The sequence below is a fragment of the Pristis pectinata genome, chromosome 3 (genome assembly GCF_009764475.1).
Source record: "Pristis pectinata isolate sPriPec2 chromosome 3, sPriPec2.1.pri, whole genome shotgun sequence".
Classification (NCBI taxonomy): domain Eukaryota; kingdom Metazoa; phylum Chordata; class Chondrichthyes; order Rhinopristiformes; family Pristidae; genus Pristis; species Pristis pectinata.
The window spans coordinates 43,283,016-43,310,912 of NC_067407.1; the positions used below are offsets into that span (position 1 = coordinate 43,283,016).

Consider the following 27,897-nt stretch of genomic DNA (forward strand, 5'->3'; position numbering starts at 1 on the left):
ATCCTATATGGGGAAATCAGAAGAGCATCATTGGTATGGAATGGCAATGGAAAATTAAGTGAGTGAGCTCCTGGAACATAATTAAATGAAACTGGCAATTGGCACTTACTAAAATGTGTTGTATCAATCAATATTAATCTAAAGAAACTCAAAGTCCCCAAACAATCCAAATGTACTTTTAATTCATTCTAGACCCACATTTAAAATAAAACCCATTTAAGGTGTGTACCTGCTTGATTCATATTCCTGGGGGTGCTTCAAAGTAGGGGCATCCATATTGCCAAGAACAGAACGCAAGCTTTTGTTCGGTAGGGAAGAAATGACAATTTGGAGATTGGACTTTCAATTGAAGGTCAGATCAAAACAGAAGCTTTGTGAAAAGAGTACAGAGAGAGGAATAAGATTAATAGGTCACTAATCGAAGTTGCTGAGCACTTGACTTGACCTCAAATTTGGAAAGGTATTGGTGGAAAACAAATCAAGGGATTTTTCTAAATTTCACACAGTGATTCCTGCTACAAGACAATAATTTGCACAGAACTTAAGGAGTTCTTCTTTAAGTCAGGCAAATGGTGGTTCAGGATGAGCCATCAACTAGAGTCAGGCCACCAGTTCGCATCAAAATTGAAAGGCATTCTTACATCTGTAAATCTGATGAAACCATGTTTTAGCTTTAGTTTGAACTCTGACAATACCAAGGGACAATTGTGAAAAGTATCAAATGGATATTTGCATGTGTGGAAATGTTAAACCAAGTCAATTTAAAAAATATATTTTGTGGGCAAAAACCAAACAGAATCGTACTTTGGGACCTAAGAACAATATACATTTTAAACTACAAGAATTGCAGAACCATTAATTTGTAACTGCAGGTCAATTTTGAATCAATGTATCAATAAAGTAATACAGAAAAATATTGGTTCTTAAGTGAGCAAACTCAGTACATGTATAAATGCAACATATCACGTATACATTCTCCAACTAATTGGTATAGCTTTATCATCCACTTTAAGTCTAAGGGTTTAGGAACAAATATGCACGTTTTTAATATTTTGTTACAGCAACACATGGTGATATGAATAACATGCATTAAAGGAGGATTAATGGTGATAATGCAAAATCAGAAGTTGTCTGAGTCACCAAATGCAAAGGCTTTATATAAACTTCATGGACATTTTAGTGGAATCGAATTGATGGAATTTGTATTTCTAAGGTCTGCAAAATAGCTTTTTTTCCCCCCCCAAATATCTAGTTCATTGTTGCTCCCTTCTAATTTGGTTATGGTATATGGTCGAACCTTATATAAAAAAGACACCTGCAGTAATGATCAAGTCTTAGTGTATTAATGTAAATTTTGTAACAATCCACTACTGTAATAAAACTTTAACAATCATTTGTTAACGTTTAAAAGTTTGAAAAAAATGCTGATAGATTAGTAATCAATTGATCAAGAATTACATAAAGTGTTGCTAATCTTTGATAAATTCTATAAGGCATAATCTGGAATTTTTTTAAATAAAGAAAAATGCATGCATGCATAAATTGGTAACAGATAACAATAAATTTCAAGAAATAAATGACAATAGTATGTCTATGCTTTCTTTTAAGAAAATTGCATAAAATTGGGAGGTCCTTTAACCAGTCTCAACAACTTGTCTGGTTACATTTGATACAGTCATTTGGAAGAACTATATTGCACAAATCATAGTTTACAGAAATGTAGTGTGATCAAATAATTTAATCAAATGAAGGAAAACTTGTAAAGTGCCTCAAGTTTCAGGTCACCCTTCTGGCCCATATATCATTGATTATTATTTTTTTTTCACCCAAAACCTAATTCTGTTCAAAGATTGAACTGTTAATAAAATATAGGAAATTACAATAAAAAGTGCTTCACAAATTCTTTTAAATGGTTTGAGTTCAGTTCCCAACGGATTGACAATATTATGGAAGTTGGCATCAATTTTACCCAAATTTACTTTTGGAACACCAACATACATATTCAAGTTATAGCAAGTGTCTGGATCTTCTCTGGAGCTCTCTGATTCAATTCTCAGCTTCTTGAATTTTAAATGAGTCCTTTGAATTTTTCCTGCCTGTGTCACAAGTAGCAGTGCCCTCTGCTTCCTTTTCAGTTTGTTTAAGTGTATGACTCTGGCTGCCCCCCTCTTGAATAGTCTGCTTTGATGATTCTTCACTTCCTGCATTGGTCTGATCAGATGCCTTGGCTAGTTCTTGCCTTTGCAACATGTTTTCCACTTCAATCTCTAGTTCTAGTTGCTCCTCATCTGCCTCCATTTCCAACTGCTGCATCAGCTCCTCCAGCTTCTTAGCTTTGCGTAGTTCATTCTGCTGGATTATGGCACACAAGTGTTCGGTCAGCTGCTCCTTCAGTTCAATTTTCTTGTGTAGATCCAGCTTAGCTGCAACATATTCCACCTCTGCTTTATCATACCTCTTCCTGAGGGCCAGGAAAGGACATACAATGAGCAAGATGCACTTTATTCTCTGTTTAGGCAATATTGTGGAAATATCATCTAAAGGTATTAAAACAGTTGCATTGAAATGCAAAGGGGCTGTGAATATTTCTTTTGCTAGGAGCCCTAACTGATCTTCCTCCGCAGGTTACAGCAAAATTAACCAATACCAGTAGGCCACCATGAGCCTCTCGTAAATCAACATGGATGGTCATTGTTTCATTAGCTGGCATGCCAAAGCCTGTCCATCACTGTGCTGTATACAGGAGTGGTAATAATGTCCATCTTTCAAATTAATTCTTCTGCACTCTCCAGTGATACAGCAGGGTCTTAAACTCAGCATTAGCTTAGAATTGCTTGTGACAACAATATATAATAGAGCAGTATTTGTGTTCTTGAAAATCTTTCGGATGAACAAAGCCTTTCACTGTTTAAAAATGTGATAATAGAAATTAAGGACAGTACAAATGCAAGGACAGTATCCTGTTAAACAAACGAAGCCCTCAACCCTATTCTCTAATCCCAAAACCACCGACCACATAAATGCAATATTGTGCTGATAACAAGTACAAGGATCCTTAATGTTAAAGCATTTAAAAGGAGAATGAACAGACCTGCAGTGAGTTGTCAAATTATAACAAAGAAACAGGTCATTCTGTGCATCTGTTCTTGGTTGCCATTTATACCCCACTTGAGCCTACTCTGATCCTCTTCATCCTATCCTCCTGATGTGCTAATTATAGTTTTCCGTCCATGCTATGGACCTCTGCTGCTCCTTGTGGTAACATGCTGCATATACTTAATACATCAGTCCTCCAAAAGTGCATTACCTCACACTTATCAGGATTAAATTCCATCTGTCACTGATCTACCCTTCTTACTAAATGATCAATATTATCCTGTAGTCACCAACTATCCTCCTCACTTCCAACATTACTGACTTCTGTGTCATCTGCAAACTTATTAAGCCCTCTACATTCATATCTGAATTGTTAGTGTGAAGGAGTCCCAGCATTGATCCCTGTGGTACACCACTAATTAGAGGATTCTAATTATAAAAGCAACTCTCCACCATCACCCTGTGCCTCCTATTGCCAAGCCAATTTTAGATCCAATTTGCTCTGTATTCCATGAGGTACCAGTCTCCCATGTGGGACCTTGACAAGGTCTACCTGAAGTCCATGTAGACTACATCAACCAAATTGCCCTCATCAATACATTTTGTTACCACTTTGAAAAACTCAGTCACATTGGTCAAACATGATAATCCCGAACAAAACTATGCTGACCATCTTTGATTAATCTCTGCCTTTCCAAGTTCAGAATAATCCTATCCCTCAAATTTTTTCCCCCAATGATTTACTCAAAGGCCTGTAATTATCCGGCTTATCCCTGCTACTCTTCCTGAATAAGGGTACCGTATTTTCTGTCCTTCAGTACTTGGCACCTCACCATTGGCCAGCAAAGATTTAAAAATCTGACAGGTGGTAGCAATCTCCTCGCTTGCCTCTCATAGCAGCCTGGAATACATCTTATAAGGTCCTGGCGATTTATCCATTTGTAAGCCCACTAAGATGTCTGATACTGCCTTTTTAATGGTAGCACATTCTAGAATTTCTTCACCCCACTCTGAGAATTCTCCAACTACAATGATGTGCTCCTCAGTGTATACAGTTGACAAGAATTCATTTACGACCTCACTGATGTCCTCTACCTCCATGCAGATTGCCATTTTGTTCCCTTATGGATCCTACTCTTTCTCCGGTTACCCTCTTGCCCTTAACATACTTATAAAATGCTTTGCAATTTTCCTTAATTTTGTCTGCCAGAGGTATTCTGTGCTCCCTCATTGCTCTCCTAATTTAACTTCCTACACTTTCTATACTCTTAAAAGGCCTCCCATGTTTTAAGCCCTCTAAAAACTGCCATTTACTACTTTTTAATTCACTTTATCCAGTAGTGCACCATCTCTTTCATCATTACTTTGTGTTACTCCCTGTCATAAATTTCCCTTTTTGTTCCCATCCCCTCTGCTTGCCTCCCCTCTTCACCTTTAAACAGTTTATTCCCAGTTCTGGATAGCCTAAAATAAAACCTATTTCTCCCTCATAGATGTTGCCTGACCGAAGTGAAAGTAGTAAAATAAAAGAAAAATGCTGGCCAATACTCAGTGATGAGTGTAGCTCGAGATCCCTTTGCTCCTCCACCTAGATTATCCAAGCAATATGCAGCCTCATTCTTCCCACCAAAATGCACTACCTCAAATTTAATTACCCTGAAAATAATTGCCTTTTAAACATCAATTTGACAAGTCTGTTAATGTCATCTTGTATTTCGTCACATTCTTCCTCTATATTAACCATACCTCCCAAATAAGCAATGTCTAAATATTTAGGAGCATACTCGCAAGTCTTACTCAAAAGGTCCAAATCTCTGGTGAGGGGCAAACAGTGGGGACACATTTTTGCTGGTTAAAAGATTTTATTTAAATGCCAGCTGGGGCAAAGGGTGCACCATATGAACTCCTGCTGTTTCTTACTTTCACTGGGATTCACTATGTGATGTATTATTTTTGTAAGGAGCTGCAGTTTTATTTCTCAACACAGCAAATTGGCTCAATGGAATCACTATCAGAGAGTTCATAAATAATATACTTTTTGTTTTACAAAATTATGGTTATTAGTGACATTGTAAAATCAAGCCTCGTTTGCCATAAATAACTAATATTTTGGTTGCTTGGGCTCATTTTATCATTCGGGTCTTATGCAAATCCATGTTTAAAATCTGGAAAACAAAACAGGCAGAGTTTTGTTTTTATATCTATACCAAAATATATACAAGTATGTGCTTGGATTGTAAAGTTTATCAAGACTTCTGCTGCAGGACCAACACAAATACTTTCATAATAAATTTATACCTGTTCCAAGTGTAAGATTTGCATAGAATTTTCCATTTCTTTTAAATTTCTAATCCAAATGTAGTGCTTTTTAAGTAGTTTTGTTTTCAAAAGTGTTCAGCAAACAACTTACTCCGCAGTCAAATGTCCACCTAAGATAGTAATACATTTTAATAACCTATAATCATTGCTGGATGAAATATTTATTTTGGTCATGTTTAGGTTAACTCAGTGACTCAATGTGCAAAAGAATATGAAAATAATTTCCTGGCAAATCACAAAAATTAAGATTCATCAGTAGTTGATAACTACTCAATCCTTTTAAATATTGCAAACCAAAACACAATTGCGGGTGGTTCAGTGGGAAATGCAGTTAGCTGATATTAGCCAAGGATAGAATTGCATTCAGAAATTAAGTAAAAGACGTGCCAACTATTGATTCAATGACACCTAAAATTAATTACCTGAACAGTGGTCAACATCACCATTACCTGGATATCAGACTAGTAGTGGGTTGTCCCTTAAAATGTATATATATTCTTACTTAGCCTGATAATATTCCCAACTGGACTGTTCAATCCGATTCCGGAGGACATTAACACCATTCGATAATAAGTCATCCAAATTCTGAAGCTCCTTTTGGATATGCTTTAGTTTCACAGTTTCTGCCATGGTTCGCTTAGACCTAGGAGGAGTACAACTGGTCAGGAAGGCACACTGTATATCGGCACTGACAATTTGTCACAATGTTCTTTAAAAAGAACTTACTTACATTTAACTTAAACTCTAGATGTAGCCAAAGAAAATAGTTACACTTTAAAATTCATTATATTAATGTATACTCAACACTGTCACTAAGTTAAATGAGATAAATATAAAAACACACACATTAGTTTTCATTTTGCATTTCACTCATCAGAAGGGAATAACTCCTTCACTTAGATATGGGCACATTTGTTAATCTCCCTTCTGTACCATAGGCAAGTGTTCATTCTTCATGGGACCTTTCACTTCAAAAATTACAAACCTCTCCGAATAGAGGAAAGTGCAGCTTATCCAGACTTTGTTGATAGTGACCAAATAGATTTCCTTTGTTGATCAGTGATTTCAATAAACTACAGTACTTAAGTGCCATCCATAGAAAAAATGTGACACTGTGTAGTCCAAAAACTAATGACAGCTGAGGAAGTCAACATATTCTGTCAGCAGTATTCCACACCTTTCTGCAATGGCCTTCGACAGAAGCGCCTTCTTGCGTTTATTCTTCTCTTCCATTAATCGCTGCTCTAGCTGCAGCTGTTCTAGCCGTGATCTCTCACGCCTGCAGAGAAACAATAATATTGAAGAAACATCATAGAAGTCAAACTCACTACCTATAAAATAATATACAACACAACACAGCCTGATGTTCAAACTAGTAACAAGATCAAACAGACTGTGTACTATCATTTTTTAAAAAAAGCAATATGAATAGTTTAAGTACAGGGAAAATTCAGCTGCCCGTCCTTTTTTCTTCATAAATGTTATCTTCAATTAACAACATTTTTGTTTTCATTGCAAACTGGTCAGCCACTGCTTTAGCAGTTTATACCACTTTCCACTAAAAATGTTTAAATAACTATGAAACAGGTTGCATACATCAGGTATGCATTTGATAGCATACAAAAGCTTATGGGCAATCTAAATAATGAATTTATGAGTAAATGTGGGTTTAGGTAGACAGATCCTCTAGTGGAACCCAGAACAAGGGGGAGGGGGAATAACCTTCATTTTAGATCCGAAAAATCAGAAACCAGTTCTTTACATGGCAAGAGGTAGAGTTGGCCTACTTGAGGCTAGATTAATTCACAATTCCAAAACTGAGATTGTATGGATTTGTACAAAGTTTCAGAAACCAAGGCATGCTAAACAAAATCAAGATAATGATCAGCTGTGATCTAACTGGATGGTAGAAAAGGCATAAGAAGCTGAATATCTTCTCCTGTATCTACATTAGAATGAGGCAGAATAGATGCTTCATTGCCTAATGTTTCTTATTACTTTTCCCAAGGGGGAGCTGCATTGAATAACACCAATTCCAAGATGGCAGCAAAGGTATCTAAGCACCATTTCTAATAATTATTTCTAGACTTACTAACAATTCCACCCCTTTGACCTGTTCTGTCGATAACTCTTTAACTGAGGAATCCTGGAATGTACATGATGCTTTGGCTCCAGGTTTGTCCATTTCTTTCTGACAGCTTTCTTCAGTTGCAGTTAATTGTTTATTAGCCTCTTGTGCAATTGGCTTTGGTCCCAGCTCAGGTGCAGGGGGCTCTGCTGCTTGTGGAGGATTCATCTTTGGTTTGGCCAGTTGTTGTTCTGGAAGGATAAAAGGAACTTCATTGTGCCCATTTGTTTTGCGACAATGCTGGTTCAATGCCCTTTCCCTTTGGAGTTGCTGACGACTTTTGTTTGTTGATGGTGCTCGTCCAAATTTTTCTGGTTTTTCTAAGATCAAAGGATCTGGAAAATTAAATATTTTATAAAAAAAATTGATTCCATGCCATATGTATGACCAAAAGTGGATGATATACTCACATGCCTGTTGATATAATCAACCAAATACAAAGATAACTCTCATTTCCATACAAAATACTTTTAAATGTGTTGCAAAGCTTCATGCTTCCCACACATTGTATGTTAAGCATTTATTACACAATGTGGTCAAAATATTAAGGAACACAGGAAAAATCTAGAACATCATTTACCACATCAGTGCCTATAAGAAAAACACAGTCCTGATTAGACGCTGGACCATTTATGTTTATATGGCAAATCCTAAATTTACAATGAATGTGTTATTAGCAGATTAATATCCATGGTTACCACAATGTCTTGCATTACCTTGTTTAAATGTACCTTGGTTCCATTCTGAATTCACCCATACTAGTACTTTGCGGAGTTCAGTGTCCTCAGGAAAGAAAGCAGTAAAGAAATCAGCACCAGAAGGGGTCATTGTATATATACTAAATGTTGCTGTGCTGGGACTCTGGTGCAAAATCTTGCCCTCACCACTACTGTGTGGGGCACCAGGCTCAATACCCTGCCTTTCACTGCACTTTCAAAGTAAGGATTTGCTCCACAGCTCTGTGTTTCCCTACAGTAACAAGATCAACAGCCTGATGGGTCGCCATGCACAAGTCCCTGGACAACGTCACCCTCATCCTGATGACCACCTTCGTCTGCAGCTGCATCAGGCTGTGCGTGGAACCAAAGTACGTGGACACCAAGGTTCATTACATGCCGAGGTTCTACCTGTCCCCAGTGTTGCGAAGGATGGGCCTGGCCCTGTTGTCACGCAATGTCCCAGTCAGCTGGACGTTGCTGTACTTCCTGTCCTTTGTGGAAGAGTTCTTCCAGACCAACACCTTTGACCACAAATCCATCAGGCAGTGGTCAGCACAGAACATCCTGCAGACACTGCAGGAGAAGGATTCGATGGATACTGTGGGGTGGTTCCCTGAGCAGACTGTCCAGACCATCTGGCAGAACCCCTCATCGCCAGAACTCACCAACAAGCATCAAGACCTCGCTTGGCTGGCGGTGAGAGGGGCCCTCCCAGTCAGATCCTTCCAGCACGGCTAGAACATCACTCCCAGCGCGCGCTGCCCCCGGGAGGACTGCGCTGGGGACGAGACGGTCGCCCACCTCTTTACAGGCTGTGGGTTTGCAAGGAGGGTGTGGTGAAAGATGCAAGGGTCCTTGTCACAGTTCATCCCCAGCAGCTGCATAACAGAGGATTCTCTGATCTACGGGCTGTTCCCGGGGACACACACGGAGATGGACATCAACTGCTGCTGGAAGGTCATCAACTCGGTGAAAGACGCCCTTTGGTCTGCCCGAAACTTGTTAGTCTCCCAGCATGGCGAGATGTCCATTGGGGAATGCTGCCGACTGGCACGTTCCAGGCTGCAGGAGTACGTGCTGAGGGACGCACTGAAGCTGGGTGCAGCAAACGCAAGGGCTCGGTGGGGAAGGACTACAGTTTAGGGTTCTTCTGCCACTGGAGATAGAAGGATGGGGTCAGGCAAGGAAGCCCCTTAAATACTGTAAATTTGGATTGGGGTATCACCCCAGGGAGCCACACGAGTGGCATCGGTGCTGTGGTTTTTATAAAAAGGGTAACACTAATGATTGATCCACACACGAATGTAAAGGTTTGCACTGTTTTATTATAGTATATAGTTTGTTTTTTTATTATGAATAAAGTTTATTTTGGAATAAAACAAGATCAACGGCCAGTGATCAACATTAGCTTGTTACCATGGGGAAATCTCTGGGCTGGGGAGATCTTTGTAGCTGAACAGAGAGATGAGGAGACTTGTAAGCTATTCCCATAAATTCTACATTTAAAAGTGCTATTTTTATGTAAACAACTATAAACTAAAACCAGAGGAACCCATATTTCTTATTCGATTGCAACAGACGAACAGCAATGAAGAACAACACTCTGCATCCCCAAATGTGTGGGACCCTCCTCCACATGGGCCCTCAGAATGGTGGGCAAAGACTGAGAAAATATGTGCTTTTATTTGTTCTGCATTGTGGGTTGGAACAGTCAGGCAGTGGTGGTTGCGAGCCTTCTAAAGACCATGTAGTCCAAACACCACAGGCCTTCCAACACAATTTTAATGGGCTTCACGGATCATATGATAAGCCCATCATGCATGTGCCAGTTTTATGATACAACCATCCAATATAACCCACTTTCCAATTTTTAATGCTGGCCTGCAAATATTTTGCCTTCATTTACATATCCAATTTCCTTTTATAAGTAATTACTGAATCTGCTTCCAGCAATCTTGAGCATTGCATTCCAGATCACAACATGCTGCACACAAAGAATATTTCCTGCCAATTTTGCCAAACATCTCAAATCTGTGCTATCTGGTTTCAGAGCCTTATGCCATTTTAATGGTTCTCCTCCTCAGTTACTTGATTGACAGTCTTCACAACTTCACTGTCCTGTCAATTCTTCTCTAGTCAAAGAAACACACCAACTTCCAGCAGATTAAATCAGTGATTTAAAAAGGAATAATTTCCTTGCCTCTGATCCTTTATAAACCAAAGATCTTGTACAGTTTTTCAAAAAAACAGCTATTTCAAACTTGTTCTACCACTTTTAAAGATACGTGTACCCAAGATTTGCATATGTACCTGTACTGGCTTTTTGCAAGAGCATATCAGCTGGTCCCACTTCCTTACCATCTCTGAACAGCCCAGGAAATTCCTTCCCTTCTGATATTTATCTAGCTTCCCTTTGAATGAAACAATTGAATCTGCCTCGATTACTACCCTGAGTTATGCAATCCAGACTCAATTTACTAGTGTGAAGAAAATTTTCCTCATGACACATTTGATTCTTGTTGTCAATCACCAACATTATATGTCATTTTGTCAATGGGAGCAGTCTCTCTCAATCCATTGTCTATATTTTTAATGATTTTAAATACCTTAGATTACATCTCAATTTTTATACCAAGGAAAGCAACCTCAGCTTTTCAGTCTATCTTCATAATTAAAAGTTCCCCAACCCTGGAATAATTTCAACAAATGTCTTTTGCACTCTCAGGAATGATGCAAAAGATTTAGCAAGTGTAGCACTGAGAAAGTAATTCAATACTTCAGTTTTGGCCAAATCAGTTTAATTTATAAAATGTTCATGACCATTTTTACTCACAATCTATGCTTCTATTTACAAAGCTTAGGATCTGCTATGATTTATTCACCAGTTTCGCAACCAGCCCTGCCACTTTAAATGACCCATGCACGTCACCAGATATGTTCTTCTAGATCTTGTCAAATTATGCCCTCGAGTTTGTATTGCCTCTTCTCATTCTCCATACCAAAATTTAACTGTTACTATTTCTCAGAAGTTTCATATCATCTAGTCACCCATTCTACAAGTCTGTCTATATGTTTAAGTGTACTACTCTGGTCCTTACATTTCACTCTATCCAGGTTTTGTCTCATCCATGAATTTGTAAATTATATAGTCTATTTGTAAATTCGAGAAAAGCAGCAGTTCTTGTATCAAACCTAGGAAACTCCACAGTATACTTCCCTCCAATCCAAAAAAATCTCTCCTACTCTGTTTAGCCAATTTTCTATCCATGCTGTTACAGCCACTTCTTTTCCATGGCCTTCAAGCATTTGGCACTTCATCATACCTCATTGACTTCATTTCCCTTATTGGTCCTCTGTCACTTAAAACAACTATTGGATTAGTTATAGCTTGTCTTTTGAGTAAATTTGCTAATCCTTCCACACTTGCCCGTGTGACTGGTAATTCTGTCCCAATTGTTTATGGAATGTTCCCACCCACCGAGGTTAAAAGTGGCTGGTTTGTAGTTACTGGAATTAACCTTGCACCCTTTTTTGAACAAGAGTGTAACTTCAGTAATTTTCCAGTCCTCAGGCACCACCCCTGAACCTAAAGATGTTTCAAAGATTATGGCCAGAGCCACTACTTCCCTCAGCAATCAAGGAGGCATTTCACCTTGACTAAGTGCAGCTAGAAATATAAATAGATGGTCCTTGATCATTCCAGAATATCCCTTGCCAACAATGTAATATTCCCTTTAACAATTATCGCTTTCCCTACCTCTTCTGTACACCTAGAATCCAGGAATATTTAAAATCTATTCTTGCCTTTTTTTGGGCAAATCTCTGTTATTATCACAATATCGTAATCCCAGATGGTTAATTGTGCCTGCAACTCACCAATCCAGTTTAAAATGCTTGTACTTACATACTATAAATTTATCTTAGATAAAAAACAGAAAATGTTGGAAATATTCAGCAGGTCAAGCAGCATCAATGGAAAGAAACAGAACTAACGTTTCAGGCCAAAGGTCTTTGTCAGACAGTGAAAGTGAGGAAACAAGTTAGTTTTAAGTTGCAGAAAGAGTGAGGGAGTGATGGATAGGACAAGGGAAATATCTCTGAGGTGAGGTCAGACATTTGAGGCCAGAATTGCCCAGACATTTCCATTCTTAGCAGAGCTGCCTGGTTAATTGATTAATAAAGGGCAGTTAGGGAGAGTAAAAATAAGAGACATGCTAAAGATGTGAAATGCAGGTCAGGACAGTTGCTGAAACCAAAAGAATGCTGAAAATGCCCAACAGATCATTCAGTGGCTGTGGCGAGAGAAAACAAAGATAATATTACAAATGGATAAACTTACTGCAGAACTGCCCAGTTCTGTTGCAGTTTTCTGAATTTATTGAATTTGATAGAGTCCCATAGGCTGCAGTGAGCCAAGATGGAAGAAGAGGTACTATTCCTCAAGCTTACATTGAGCTTTGTCGGAACACTGAAGGAGGCAAAAGATGGTCAGAGTGTAAGTGGGGTGAGAAATTAAAATAACTAGCAAATGGAAACTCAGGGTCACCAAATCTGCATTTGGCTTCTTGAATGCATCAACTACAATTACAAAATTTGATGTGCAAGTGAATTACAGCTTTACCAGGAAAGAGTATTTGGGACCTGAATTATGGAAACGGGCAAGGTGAAAGACCAGATATAGCATCCCTTGTGGTAAAAGTGCCATGAGAACGGGAATGGCTTGTGGACTTGGAAGAGCAGACCAGGGAGATGTGAAGTGAGCTGTTCCTTTGAAATGCTGCGAGGAGGAAAAGGGGTGTCTTGTAGTGAAATCTTGTTTATGGTAGTCCAAACTGCAAAGGATGATTGTTGAATATGCAAGCTGTTCAGTGAAAGGTGAGAACCAGGGAACTTTATCCTTGTCAAGTCCAGAAGGATGGAGGGCAGAGGGGGGCAAGAGCAAAGATCTGGGAAATAAAGAAATCAATGGCTCTCACAGCTATGATGGAGGGGAATAAGCTGTTTAGAAAGATGGAAAACATCTCAGAGGCACCTGTGCAGGAAGTTTAATCATAAAGGCAAATACAACAGATGGAAGAATGGGGAGAATGTAATAGAATTCTACACAGGCAATAGGATGGATGGAAGTATTGGCAAGATCGTTGTAGGGATCTTGCAACTGATTCCCCTGAGATGGAGACAGAAATCCAGAAAGGGAAGAATCATTGCTGGACCACATGAAAGTGAGAGCAGAGTGGAAATTGGCAGCAAAATAATGAATTTTTCAAATTCCTTGCTGGGGAAAAAGAGTTGAGGAAGGGAGGTGAAACAAAGATTAGTCCTCAAATCCCAGAAATATAGGCATAGTCCAGGCCAATACCAGTTTATGTGGCTACGTCTTTGATCTGGAGAAAGTGAGTGGAGCTGAAGGAGACATTGTTTGGTGCTGGAAATAGTTCAACCTGGTAAATGAGGTTGCTGGTGGAGGGGCACTGGTTGGATTTGTATCCAATGAAATAAAGGGCCCTTAAATCATTCTAGAATGGGTTAGAGGTACAAAGGGACTGGAGGTCCATGGTGAAGATGGTTCAGACCAGGAAACTATCAAAGTAGTGGAGAACACCAGAGATATTATTGATATAAGTGGGAAGGGACTGAACCTTGGAAAAAAGGATGGAGTCAAGGTAGGAACAAATATGTTCAGTGAAGCAATAGCAATCTCATCCAGGCAGTCCTGCTTATGGATTTTGGGGAGGAAGCAGATGCAGGCTATGGAGGGTTGGGGACCATAGGACTGGAGGCTGTGTAGGGAATATCTCCTGAGGAAATTAGATTAGTGACAATCTGGAAGGCATATCAAGGAATATATAGCACCATTGGCAGAGTGATGCTGCAGGTAGTGCAACTGTCTCACAGCTCCAATGACCTGGCTTCTAATCACTGCTGCTGTGAGGAGTTTCTATTTTCCCCTCTGGGTGCTCTGGTTTCTTCCCACATTCCAAAGATACACTGGTTGTTAAGGCAGATTGGCTTCTCCAGTTTGTTTCTGGTATGGTAGTGGGTGTGGGGAAAGTTGTCATAATGGGCATGAGAGAGATAATAGGGTTTCAGGGAAATATATAGTGAACAGAGATTAAAGGAGTTGCGCTGAGAGCTGGCATAGACTTGATGGGCTGAAATAGGAAATATTTCATTCAGAAATATAAAAAATTAAAAATACAAACATCAACAGATATTAAACAAGGATCTATAGGATTAAATTTACATTGCACGATTGGGTTGAACACTTATCTCAAAGATAAAATCTTTGTTAAGTACATGTCGACACCAAATGCTTGAGTTAGGTGTCTTGGTTTTCACAGTGTAATTCAATGTTGACTATTCCTTTTTAAGCTGAATTGCACCACAGCTAGAACTTCATGCTTGGAACTCTACTTGTGTTCATTTGACTTACTTGTTATAGCTTTAGGAAAATGCCAGGTTTTAGAAATCAAATTCTATTTAGAAACTTGTTTCAACAAGTATGTATATGCTACCATGGTTCTTCAATGGTGATGGTTCTCATTTGATAGTTTAGAAATGTAGAAATGAGAAAGAAAATCAATTTCTGTTAAAGAATGCCAATGACTATACTTTTATCATACAGTAGATAAGGCAGTGACAAAAATGAAGTTGTCATTTCTGAAATGCATGTTACTCTATCACATCAAACAGCACCTGCTTAATATGCAGGTCCATATTTCCACTAAAATAGTGAGATTGAGACCGGAACAAAGACCAAATTAGTCATCACTAATATACTGCTACTAGACAGTCAATTCTGTATGCAAAGGTGTGTGGAAGCAATATAAAATAGCATCTGCTATGTATTACACCTGCACAAAGTCTGACCTTCTAAAGGCATCGTTTCTTATATTTCAGGTAGATGTCAGATGCAGTTGGTAAATAGCATTTAAAATACCCGTACAATAATGGTCACTTGGCTACCCTGCAATAATTGTGCAACTAATAGCTGGATCACTTACCAACTGGTGGATAAGAATTATTTGAAATTTGGTACTCACTCTTTCTTGCAAATTGCCAAGGACTGAAGATCAGCTATCTTTTGAACCAAACCAACACTTGAACATAGTTTTCTGGATGTAGCTAAGTCAATTACTTTATTCTAGCAATGAATTCTCATAAATTTATATATCTGATAGAATACTAAGAGTGCAACTAGACAACTCCAGGATATCTTTTATATTGTCTCAACTAAGCCAACTGATGACATCTGGTGGTTGAAACAAGATTGCCCATCAATAGGTCTAAGATATCATGGCAGATGGACACACAGCACATGTAGCTTACAGAACTGCTCCAACTAAAATGTAGGAAAGTGTAAAATTACCCCACTCAATGAAGTATATTGGATATTTGATATCCCTTTTATATTTAACGTGAATCATTGTAACTCTATTAATTTGATTAGGTAAACTGTACTGGGATACCGTTATTCAACATGGACCAATTGAGATTGAAGTTTAAATCTTCACACAGGCCAATCATAAGTTTTCAAGATCTAAACTAACCTTAAGTCCTTAAAATCAGAATCCAACTCAAATGTAGTATTACACAAAGGCTAGTTCATTATATTTTCTACACAAGATCTCTATCAAAGTGATTACTTCCAAACAGGAATGATTATAGAGTAAGTAAAGCAAACTCTTGCTGGATAAATATTCGTTCCATTATTTGAAACATTGAAATTACAAAGTGATTGCTAAAACGAGGAACAATTAAAATTAATAGAGATGCTTCCTCATTGACAACACAAACAATTTTGAACAGATCTTTCAAATCCCTCATTGATATGGTGTAAAATTATTGCACCAATCATTTCAAAAGAAAATTTAAAGAAATAAGTTTCACAATTTACCTGTATTAGATGAACAAGCTACTTAAAAAAATATTTGCTGCAACCTGGCAACGAAAACAACTGTCCACTCTATACACGCTTTCAAACAGCAATTAATTTAAGCAGACAGAAAATTCAGTTCTAAACATCAGATCCAAAATTCAATACAGTTTTGCTGCTCTCCTGATAATTAGCTTGGCCACCAAATCAGAATGCACCATCTAACTCAGGTTTAGTAACAACCTTAGGAACAGCTAAAAAAAGGATAAGCATTGCAAGTGCAATATCTTTAATCAGGAAGAGCATTTCACCATCACCAGAGGTTGAACCAGTTCCCTTTACATGGTAATAATTTTAACAGAAATTCTCAGCTATATTCAAATACCATTGAGACATTTGCTCATCCACTCAAATTGCAACTTATGTGTAATAGTCAACTTTTTTTAAAAACTCCAGTCTTTTAGAATTTAGCAGTTTATAATTAAATTTTTGTTCATGCCATGTTGATCCTTTTTTTAAAAGTACCTCAAAAAGTGTACCCGAGAATAGAGTATGTTTGGCACTTTTCATTGTTCCATCCTTGTTTACACACACATTTGATTTAAGTGAATGGGCTAAGAAATTTATGACAGGAAGTATTTTTATTTAAGGTTTAGCCTGATATGAGCTCCATTGCTATGATTAGTTATTGAATCAAAAGTCAGCCTTCCTTAGAGGTCACATCGCAGCTTAACTTGACAAAATCTTAGAACAATTAAATAGTTTAGTCTCCTGGAAGCCTGCTTGAGGGAGGAATTAAGCTACTAATTCAAGTACATTCATACGCAAAATTTGTTCAGATGTGAACCTCATTGGCACCCATTACATTTTAACAATTACTTATGTAACACTTTCCCCTTTGGTTATTTGCTGTGGAGTCTTCTTTCTAAGCATGTGCTTTTCAAATCAACAAGTTTGACCTGGGGTCCTCAGAGAATAATTACAGAAAACATGACGAGTCTAACAGATTCCATTGTTGGAAGTGGTTATGGTTTTTTTTTAAACACAGAAATTGCAAACAAGTTTAATAAAGTTTGACTTTGCTTGTTAATCCATTCTTTTATATTCCCGGGGCAAGCAAAGGCAGAAAAGGTGCACATTAAAGTTTTCTGTTAAGGTCTGATAACCAGTCGATGACAACAGGGCCAGGATAAACTGAATGCTTCAGTCCTCCATGATACAGAAATTCAAGGCAAGAGTTTGCTAAGTAGCTTATGGACTACACATCTTGCCTTATGCCTCATTTGTTCAAAAACCAGCATAGCTTCTGCACCTCAATGCAAAAAGCACAATGAAGGTTATCACTGCATTTGATAGATTGACTTAATTTCATTCTTCGAACTCACAGCCACAAAGCAAAAATCAATTACTTGTGGCATAGCACTGGGAAAACAAAAAGTGCCGTCTTCAGGTTAAAGAGTATATTAAAGTAAAGCTTGCAAACCCTTCTCTAAAGTTTTGCAGTTTCATCCTTATTTTGTCAATTTATTTTATAGTTACAGCAATATGAAAAGCAGAGAGGTAAAGTTCACTGAAACAAAACATTTTCTCTGGCTTGAGAGCCGAGATGCATAAATCCGTTAAAGAACCATCATTGCCAGAGGCAATGGGTACAATTAATGGTTATGGAAGATTTTAATCACAGAAACTCCCCAAGTTTACAAAAATAAAAATGAGAGAAAAGCAGCAATATTTTGTTACCAAGTGGGAGCATTTTGTAGACAAATGTAGTCTTTGGGTAAAGTGGGTTAAAAAAATAAAGGATTACTATCCAAGATCCCAGAAACTTAATTAAGGACCCACTGCATGATGAAAATCTGGCATCCAATTGGAGGGAGATGGGTAGTTGGGGATGGCGGTAAGGAAATAGGTGCCAGTCTCTCTGTCTCCCACCTTGCTACCCAAGTCACAATTTAAGTATTTCTTAAGGTCTTAGTGATGTCATGGCTCCACTGTATAATGAACAGTAGAAAGGTGGCGCAGCAAGATCAAGAAACTTAGTGTCAGCCACTATTTTGATGCAAGCAGATTTTAAATGCTGACAGACTAAACGTAAACATTTCATTTATACAAGTGTATTTTCAAATGAGCCACCAGGTTTGCATGTACTTAAGAACTGCTTCAATTATGAAATAGGAAGAAGGCAACAAGGCATTTTAGTGGATGCTAAGTTTTGCACATGCTTCGTTGAAAGTGACTGGAAAAACAAAAGGTTACTGCTCCTGAACTTTTTTCTGAAAAGTCACTAAGTGTTTAATACAGCTAAAATTGGTTTGAGGGAGTTTTGTCTTTATAGAATAACTGGATTGAATAAAGCAAACCAACATTCTAAAAGTGCACAGCAAATGATTTCATTCAGTAGCTTTTGAAAAAAATGGTCTTGGGTATTTTCTAGTTTTATGATCAATATTATTGTTCTTCATCATTTCAAAAAAATGACAGATGCTAGAAATCTTGAATATAAATATAAAATGCTGGACACTTCAGGCCAGGCAATATCTTGGAACAAGAAACAGTTAACATTTCAAATCCGAGAACCTTTAGCAGAACTGGGAAAGAGCTTCAATAAACAAAAGGTAACTTGTAAGTTGCTGAAAAGGGAGTGAGAGGAATGGACAGGACAAAGAAGGATATCTGTGATAGGATGAGACCCAGTCAAATATTATTAATGGGGAAGATAGTGGCTGATTGTGCTTGTTGATAGCAGGTCAGACTATACCAATGGAGAGAGAGAGAAAAACACCTCAGCCAAAACCACAGATGAACGTATGGCAGAAGTGGCCAGTTCTGATACAGAGAGAGCAAGTTACCCAAAGTTGGAGAATTTGATACCGAGTCCAGAAGATTGCAACATGTTCAAACAGAAAGTGAAATGTTTTTTTTCCCCCACAAGCTTGCATTGGGTCTTGTGGTACAGTGCAGGATGTCATAGATAGGTGAGAGTGGGATAGAGAATTAAAAATGACAGGCAACCAGAAGCTCAGGATTGCTTCTGTGATCTATAAAGTGATTACCCAATCTGCACTTGGTTTCTACAATGCAGAGAAGACCATATTGTGAATACTGAATGCATTACATTAGATTGAAAGAAGTGCAAGTGAAACACTGCCTCACTTGGAAAGACTGTTTGGATCCCTGGGTGCTGGGAAGAGAAGATGTAAAGAAACAGGTGTTGCATCTTTGGTTGCATGGGAAAGTACCAGTGTTTGTGGTGACAGAAGAGCAAATGAAGGTATCACAAAAGGAGCAATTCTTTTGAAATGCTGTTTCTGCTGGTGGAATTTTGTTAGAGCTGGCAGAATTTGCAGAGGATGATCTGTTGAATGTGGAAGCTGGTGGGGTGGAGAGTGAGGGCCATAGGAACTCTGTCCTTGCTCTGTCATTTTCATCTACTTCCCACACATCTGCTCTCACTCCCTTTCCTCTCGCAGCCCTGCCTTTGGCTACGCAGAACACAAAAAAAGTACAATCAGCCTCTAACCACCCCACAAATTTGACTGGTTTCGCCCTATCGCAGATATTCCCCTTTTCCTATTCACTTCTCCAACTACCTTCTCTGCAACTTAAAATTACATTTTGTTCATCTCATTTCCATTTCTGATGATAGGTCTTGGACCTAAAATGTTAACAGTGTTTCTTTCCACAGATGCTGCCTGGCCTTCTGAGAGTTCCAATATTTTGTTTCTCTTAATATTTTGGGTGTTTTAATCATTATCTCTTTGGATTTTAATATTTTATATATATTCATTTATAGGATCAGGGCGTCATTAGCAAGGTTTTATTGCCCATCCCTAATTGCCTGTGAGAAGGTAATGATGAGCTGCTGCCTTGACCCACTAGTCTATCTGGTGAAGGTACTCTCACAGAGCAGTTGGACAGAGCTGTTGGGCAGAGCATTCCTGGACTGAGACCCAGAAACAATGAAGGAACAGCAACATGTTTCCAAGTCAGAATGATGCACAACTTGGAAGGGGGTGTGGAAATGGTGATGTTCCTGTGTGCCTGTAGTTTTGTCCTCCTTGGTGATAGGGGTTTGGGAGATGTTGTCAGATTAGCCTGGGCAAATAACTACTGTATATTTCAGGTGGTAAATACTACAGCCACTGTGCACTGGTGGTTGATGGAATAAATGTTTAGTGTGTTTAAAGGGGTACCAATCAACCACACTGCTTTGTCCTGGATGGCGTCAACCTTCTTGAGAGTTGTCGGTGCTGCATTCATCTAGGTAAGAAGAGTGTTTCATTGCACTCCCGAAAGACTGTAGGTTTTAGAAGGCGATTCATCTACCGCAGGATACCCAACATCTGACTTTCCCTTGTGGCTGTTCCAGTTGAGCTTCTAGTCACTGATGCCCCTAGAATATTGATGTTGGGACTCTCAGTGACAGTAATACAACTGAATTTCAAGAGTATTTGGTTAAATTCTCTTGTTGGAAGTAAGCATTGCCTGTTACTTCTGTGGCATGAATGTTTTGTGGTGCGAATGTTATACCACCTATCAGCCCATGTCTAAATCTGGTCAAAATCTTGCTGTATGCAGGCATGAGTTGCTTCATTTGTTGAGGAATTACAAATGGAATTGAACATTGTGTAATCATCAACATTCCCACTTCTGACCTTGTCTTTGAGGGTAGGTCATTGATAAACAGTGTGGCTGGATCTAGGAAACTGTTGTGAAGAACTGCAGTGATGAATGTGGGATGGGATGACTGACCTCCAACAACCACAACCATCTTCCTTTGTGGGAGGTAATGATTCCAGCTGTTGGAAGTATTTTCCCTTTGGCCATTTATTTCAGATTTAACAGGGTGCCTTAAGAGTACACTTGATCAAATACTGCATTGCTATCTAAAGGCAGTCATGCTAACTTCTGGAATTTAGTCTTTGGACCAAGAGCGTGACATGGTCTGGAACCAAGAAGTCCTAGCAAAACTAAAAGTGGGCATCAGTGATGTTTATTGGTGAGAAAATACCAGTTGATGGAACTGTCGAAGACACCTTTCATCACTTTGCTATGATTGTGAATAGACTGATGGACCAGTAATTAGCCAGATTTAATTTGTCCTACTTTTTCTGTACAGAATATATTTAAGCAATTGTCAGATAGAGGCCAGTGTTGTAACTGTACTGGAACGGCTTGATCACATTGTTGATATCCTTGCATTTTTCTTTATTTAATTCTGATTTTCAGCATCTTTATTCCTCTGTCTAAAATTCATATTGCTATTATAAAACAATTTTAAAATGTTTTTCTTACTGACTGCAGAATATGAGGTCATGCATACATTTTTAGATCAAATTTATTTGCCAATTATAGGTTCTTTTTAGTACGGTTGCAACTTGAAACTGATTACTTAATTCCAAGTGGCTCTCAGAATCTGGAAATTGTGAAAAGGACTTAAATTTTACCCAAATTACTTTTTGAGCAATATTTGCCTTGGTTGAATTCTAGACCAGTCAGTGCACCTTAGCCCATTTTTTTCCTGGCATCTGTTCATATGACGTAAAGATTAAACTCAACTCCTATCCTGACTCATTCATTCACAGAACTCCTTCAAACCCCTTTCTTCTGTTTTTTCTTAACAAATTTGGGGCTTTCAAAATCCAACAATGCTGCTGATCTACCTTTCATCCTGCTGTGCTTTAATGTTTTTTGGTCTTTGTTATTATAGATTCCAAATCTTGACTTTGAAAGCAATTCTCTGGGCAAATTATTTAGAATAAAAAGTATGTGCACTTTCTAACGCTAGATTTTGGCCAATCTGCAGTTTTAATATTTTTGAGAACATTCTGGCTTTATTTCTTGTTGCATTTTGATAAGCTGCCAACAAGAAATGCAAATTCTAATTGCTAATATTAGAAGCAGGTCCTCCTTGATTCCATGGGAATGCCTAAGAGGTAGGAAGGAACTTCTAGTGTAGGTAGGGAAATGAAGTTGAGGGACATGAATTATAATGGAGAAAGATGATGTGAAGTATGCAAGATTTTGGCAAATAGTTTCCGACGAGAGTAGCAGACATAGAGACTAGATTAAGGGTATGCAATTACACGTTTAGAGTACAGAAACAATCCATTTAGACAACCAGTCCACATGGTGATTATGTGACATATAGGCAGCTGACCATTTTTTTTTGCACATCATCCTTGGTGGGTTTGTACATATTTCTTCCTCCCACAGCCTCACATGCAATCATTTCAATGGTGATTTTCAAACCCACGGTTCTTCACAGATGTTGCCACTGGTACTGCAAATCAATGTCAACTATAATACATGTAACTAGAGTATTGAAGTAATTCCCTGTAATTCTGAATCATGCTGACTCCTGAAAGCACTGCATATACTCCAGGAAAAGTGAGATTCAAATACACAGTTCTAAAATAAACCCACAAATAAGCACATCTTTGTTTGCTGAACTATCCACACTTCTTCAGTACTCACATACAAATGAAAGACAGTAATTCATGCAACATCTTTCATTACATTGAAAACCTATAAATAAATTAGAACAGTGATTATTCTCACTTCAGAATTAAAAGGTTGTGGATTAATGCATCTTTGCAACAGTATATTCAACACTGACATTTCAGTACAATTCTCAAAAGTGGCTGCATTGTCATTCAAATGAAATTTTAACTGCCCACTCAAGTAAGAAAAACACTAAAATAGGGCTATTGTTTTGGCTCACTATTCTTCATCAGCCAACGGCACTCAAAACTGATCATGTTTTCATTCATTCACTTGGTGTTTTTTGGACTTTCTTATATACAAAATGGAACTGGGTGCACTTCCATATTAGAGACGAATCCAGTAGCAATTTGGGGCACAGAAAGGACAAAGCAGATATGCAAACAGAAAATTTTTCTTTTTTGCACTGCAACTTTAGAGACTGCACAAGTGGAATGTGAGAAGTACTTAGGAATCTTCCATTGCATATCAATTTATCTATCAGCTGGCTTCAAGCAAAGGTTCAAAATAGCAAATTTTAAAGAAAGACCTCAAATAACATATTCCTGCTAAATTAAGAAATCCACAACAGAGAGCAAGGAGTGTCATTCTCAACATTCCTCCTCCCTCATCTATGACAATATAGTTTCAGATCATTCTCTAATAAGGCTTTGTTACAGGGAAAATAAATGTACTGTTTGCATTGGTTATAAAGGTAACACGTCAGAAATTATGTCAGTGCATGACCACGTGCCTTGTATTACCAAGAGATTTTTTTTACCATGGGATGCAATTTTAAGAAAGGATTTACTTTTTGTTTGTTTTTTTTAAAAATGTCACTGGAATTAACTAGGATGGTGCCAATGACAAGAGATTGCAGTCACAAGGTTAGACTGGAGAAACTGGGGTTGTTCTTCGAGCAATGAAAGTTGAGTGAAAATTTGCTAGAGGTCTGAAAGATCATGAGTGGTTTCGATAAGGCAGATAGAGAAATGGCTGGTTCAAGGACCAGGTGTCAAGAGATTTATGGTTCATAAGATTTATGCAGGGTTTCTCTGCATCAACCAGTCCAATCACTGGTAGGAAATAAGTCTGATGGGTGGATGTTTTGATCACAGCACACTTCCCTTTCTGCTGGGAATCCAGATTAACATTCGCCCCCATCCTCTTCCTGGTCATTTGGATCAGCATCCAGTAACTCGATGAAAAGATTCAATGAAAGGGGGCTAGGGAAGGAAAATATGCTAAGTGCCCCTTTGTCATAGCAATATGAAAAATAATCCATCGGTTCGAAATGCTCTCAGATGTGATTGCACTGGAGAAGGTGCAGAAGAGATCTGAGGGAATTGCCAAGACTGGAAAATTGTAGACATGAGGAAAGTTCAGATATTACAGGCTTTTGGATCAAAGGAAGAACCTATTTCCCTTTGATGAGGAAAGTGTGCATAGGTTTGAAGTCATTGGCAAGTGCTAGAAGGTGGGATAAGGCTGGGCTGCTCTTTTTCAACTAGTACAGACACAATGGTCCAAATGGCTTTCTGCTGTGTCATAATTTTTCAATGATTTCAATGATTCAGTAATACCCAAAAAGGGTTTGGACTAAAACTCTATTCCAAAGCTTGAATACATTATCTAGGGTGACATTTCAGTGAAGTATCAATGTAGTCTTTTGGCTGTGTCTTTTAATTGAAAAAAATTAGGATATGGGCACATGACAAGTAAGGCCCTTCTAGAAGTGACAAAGTACTTCACTGGATGTGCTTTGGGGTAATGAAAGGCACAATATATTTGCAAGTCTTTCACTTATTATTGCATCTCAATGGCAACAAAAGTCACCTGCGTTTTCTGGAAGCAGGAACACAAAGTTAAAGCCTACAGATCCTTTTGTGAAGGACAGTAATGAAACAATCAAAATTTTAAAACAAATGTTTTTTCCTGATAGCACTATATTTCCAATTAGCAAATCAATTTTACAACCAAAAATATTAAGATATTATGGAAGACAAAGTTACTGATACTACTTAACAACTAGAAAGGGAATTCTCACCAAACAAAAGATTAGTGTCTACTTACCTCTAATATACATCAGTTGCCTGACATACATCTGTATATTATAAGTGACAATCTTACTAAACTACAGTGGACTCTCAATTTACCAGCTTGCACATTAACTGCACATTTCAGAAAGAATAATCACAGCTCCTCAAGTTTTAAGATAGCTAAGGATAAGTTTGGACCTTGTAGGAGAGTATTAAATTGGGGCAGGGCAAATTACAAGTGCATTAGGCAGGATTAATTGGGAACAGCTGTTTTTGGGCAAGTCCACATCTGACATATGGAGGGTCTTTAAAGACCAACTGCATGGAGTACAGGAATGTTCCAGTAAGAAGGAAGGACAAGTATGGCAAGGTAAGAGAACCTTGGATTATGAGAGAGGTGATGAATTTAGTCAAGAAGAAAAAGGAAGTTTACATAAGGTTTTGGCAGCTAAAATCAAACAGGGCCCTTGAGGATTATAAAAAAAAGCTAGAAAAAAAACTCAAGGGAATTAAAAGTGCCAGGAGGGGCAATGAAAAACCCTTAACAAGTAGGATTAATGAGAATCCCAAGGCATTCTATACATGCATCAAGTGGATAATTAGGGAGAGGGTAGGACCACTCAAGAATAAAGAAGGGAACACGTGCTTGGGGGCTGAGGATGTGGGCAAGGTCCTTAATGTGTACTTTATGTTGGTATTTACTAAGGACAAGGATGTGGAGGATAGTGAAATAAATGTAGAGCGTGCTAATATGCTAGGGCATTTTGAGATAGATAAAGAGGTAGTGTTGGGTCTCCTGAGAAATATTAATGTGGATAGGTCCCCCAGGGCCTGATGGGATACACCCTAGGTTATTTAGAGAGGTAAGAAATGAGATTTTTTGGGGCCTTGACCAAGATCTTTGTGTCCTCTCCAGCAAGTCAAGGTCATGGAGGACTCGCGAGTAATTAATCTTGTTCAAGGAGGAAAATAGGGATAATCCTGGAAACTATAGATTGCTGAGTCTCCTGTCAGTGGTAAGGAAGCTACTGGAGAAGATTAAGGATGGGATTTAAGAGCATTTGGAAAACCATGACCTAATTAGGGACAGTCAGCACAGCTTTGTGTGGGGCAAGCTGTGTCTTACTAACTTGAGTATTTTTGATAAAGGTGATTGATGAAGTTAGAGCTGTGGATGTTGTCTACAATCGATCTTAGTTGGGCATCTGCCAAGGTCCTTAGTGGTAGGCTCATCCAGAATATTAAGATGCATGGGATCCACAGTAACTTGGCCATTTGGATTCAAAATTGGCTTGTCCATGGAAGACAGAGGGTAGTGGTTGATGGGACTTATTCTGGCTGGAGATCCGTGACTAGTGGTGTTCTGCAGGGATCCGTACTGGGACCTTTGGTGTTTGCGATTTATACAGTATATAAATGACTTGGATGAAAATGTGGATAGGTGAGTTAAGTTCACAGACTGAAGTTCACAAAGATTGGTGGCATTGTGGATAGTGTAGAAGATTGGCAAATAATAAAGTGGGATAATAAATCAGTTGCAAATATGAGTGGAGAAATGGCAGATGGAGTTTAATCTGGCCTGGTGAGGTGTTGCACTTTGGGAGATCAAATATAAAGGGACAGTACACAGGTAAAGGCAGGACCCTTACCAGTGTTGATGTGAAGAGGAATCTGTGTCCAAGTCCATAGCTCCTTGAAAGTGGCTGCACAGGTTTATAGTGGTAAAGGCAGCATATGGCATATGTGCCTTTTATTAGTTGAGGCACCGAGTTCAAGAGTCAAAGAAGTTGCGTTGCAACTTTATGAAACTCTGGTTAGGGCATATCTGTGGAGTATTGCACTCAATTCTGGTCACCCCATTATAGGAAGGATGTGGTGGCTTTGGAGAGGGTGCAGAAGTTGTTTACCAGGAAGCTGCCTGGATTAGAGGGCATATGCTAGAAGGAGAAGTTGGGCAAACTTGGGTTATTTTTTGTAGCATGGCAGAGACCTGATAGAAGTTTAAGAATGAGAGGCATAGATAGAATAGACAGCCCACATCTTTCTCCCAGGGTTGAAATATCTAGTACTATAGGGCATGCATTTAAGGTGAGAGGAGGCAAGCTTAAAGGAGATGTGCTGGGCAAGTCTTTTCTTCCCCCATCCACCCCACACATGCAGTAGTAAGTGTCTGGAATGTGTTGCTGGGATAGAAGTAGAGGCAAATACGATAGCAGGATTTAAAAGACACATGAATGTGCTGAGATGGAAGAATATGGACATTGTGTAGGCATAACAGATTAGTTAATCATTTAATTACTAGTTTAATTAGTTTAGCACATTATCTTGGGCTGAAGAACCTGTTCCTGCGCTAGACTGTTCTGTTTTAAAGGCCGTCTAAAATACCCACACTTCCAAAGCAACTCCCACTCCACAAAGGGTCTCCAGATACTACAATAGGAATACACTGGAGTAAGACCACAAGGGATGAAACCCCGTGATGCTTATTTGAAAATCAGCACTGTGTCATATTGTATTGTAAATGTTTCCAACACGCTTTAAACAAAAACGTGCGATTTTGACCATGCAAAGAAGACCCGGAATTCTTGAGCACATGGAAGAGGGTTCCACTGCAAAATAACTTTTGACTATGACTGAGTTTAATAAACAAGTTATACAATATACAACATTTGACAGCATTTAAATGTGTGGCAAGGTGTTTTGTATTATTCACGGAGGCAGTCCCCTCAATTACCCTGGCTAACTACTATCGTGTGGAATACCCTGAAAGAACAGCACCACAAAAATAAGTGTAAACTCTTTTCTAATATCAGACAATTAGACCCTTCTACTTATTGACACAAATTGCTGAGACGGACCATTAGAGTCTTAGCATCTATAATTATGTATGAGTATACTTTATTTTTACGAAAATAAGATAGCCCAAAATACATCGCCTCTCCAGGATTCGCCCACCAAACAGTGCAGCAACGCAGGCCCAGAAAGATACAGTAATATGAAAATCCATGGGCAAAACATTCAGGACTGATACCGACGTCAGCAATGTTCTTTCACAAATTGGCAAACTCACACATTACAATGCACGTTTTTACCTTTCAACTGCTTTATTCGCGTCACCTCCTCATCAGAAAATCCTGCCCAACCAGCCATACCTCGTGCACAATAAACCCAAAGAGGAAAGTTGCTGGTGCAAGACACAGGGTCCACACTCGGGCCTAATCGCTCCGAGCTGAAGCA

At 38.6% G+C, this 27,897-nt stretch overlaps 1 protein-coding gene across 3 annotated transcripts; it reads right to left on the reverse strand.

The window, feature by feature from the left end:
- Window positions 1-986: 986 nt before the first annotated feature.
- On the reverse strand, window positions 987-27,897 carry gorab (golgin, rab6-interacting). 3 transcript variants are annotated; one of them, XM_052011845.1, is made up of 5 exons: window positions 27,753-27,897; window positions 7,512-7,734; window positions 6,593-6,694; window positions 5,918-6,058; window positions 987-2,461 (listed from the first exon to the last, which is right to left on the reverse strand). In XM_052011845.1, the coding sequence occupies exons 1-5, from the start codon at window positions 27,808-27,810 to the stop codon at window positions 2,047-2,049; spliced, it is 939 nt and encodes a 312-aa protein (XP_051867805.1). In that variant the 5' UTR covers window positions 27,811-27,897; the 3' UTR covers window positions 987-2,046. The 3 variants fall into 3 exon arrangements, with proteins under 3 accessions (XP_051867805.1, XP_051867803.1, XP_051867804.1); XM_052011843.1 differs by having other exon boundaries at window positions 7,512-7,878; XM_052011844.1 differs by lacking the exon at window positions 27,753-27,897 and adding an exon at window positions 24,695-24,848 and having other exon boundaries at window positions 7,512-7,878.

What these genes read in the sequence shown, in the direction of transcription:
- gorab (XM_052011843.1), bottom strand. Translation starts at nt 27,810, where the DNA reads ATGGCTGGTTGGGCAGGATTTTCTGATGAGGAGGTGACGCGAATAAAG. An exon ending in CAGGTCAAAGGGGTGGAATT is followed by an intron (nt 6,695 to 7,511) that starts GTTAGTAAGTCT and finishes GTTTCTCTGCAG; the next exon opens with GCGTGAGAGATCACGGCTAG. An exon ending in TGGGAATATTATCAGGCTAA is followed by an intron (nt 2,462 to 5,917) that starts GTAAGAATATAT and finishes CCTGGCCCTCAG; the next exon opens with GAAGAGGTATGATAAAGCAG.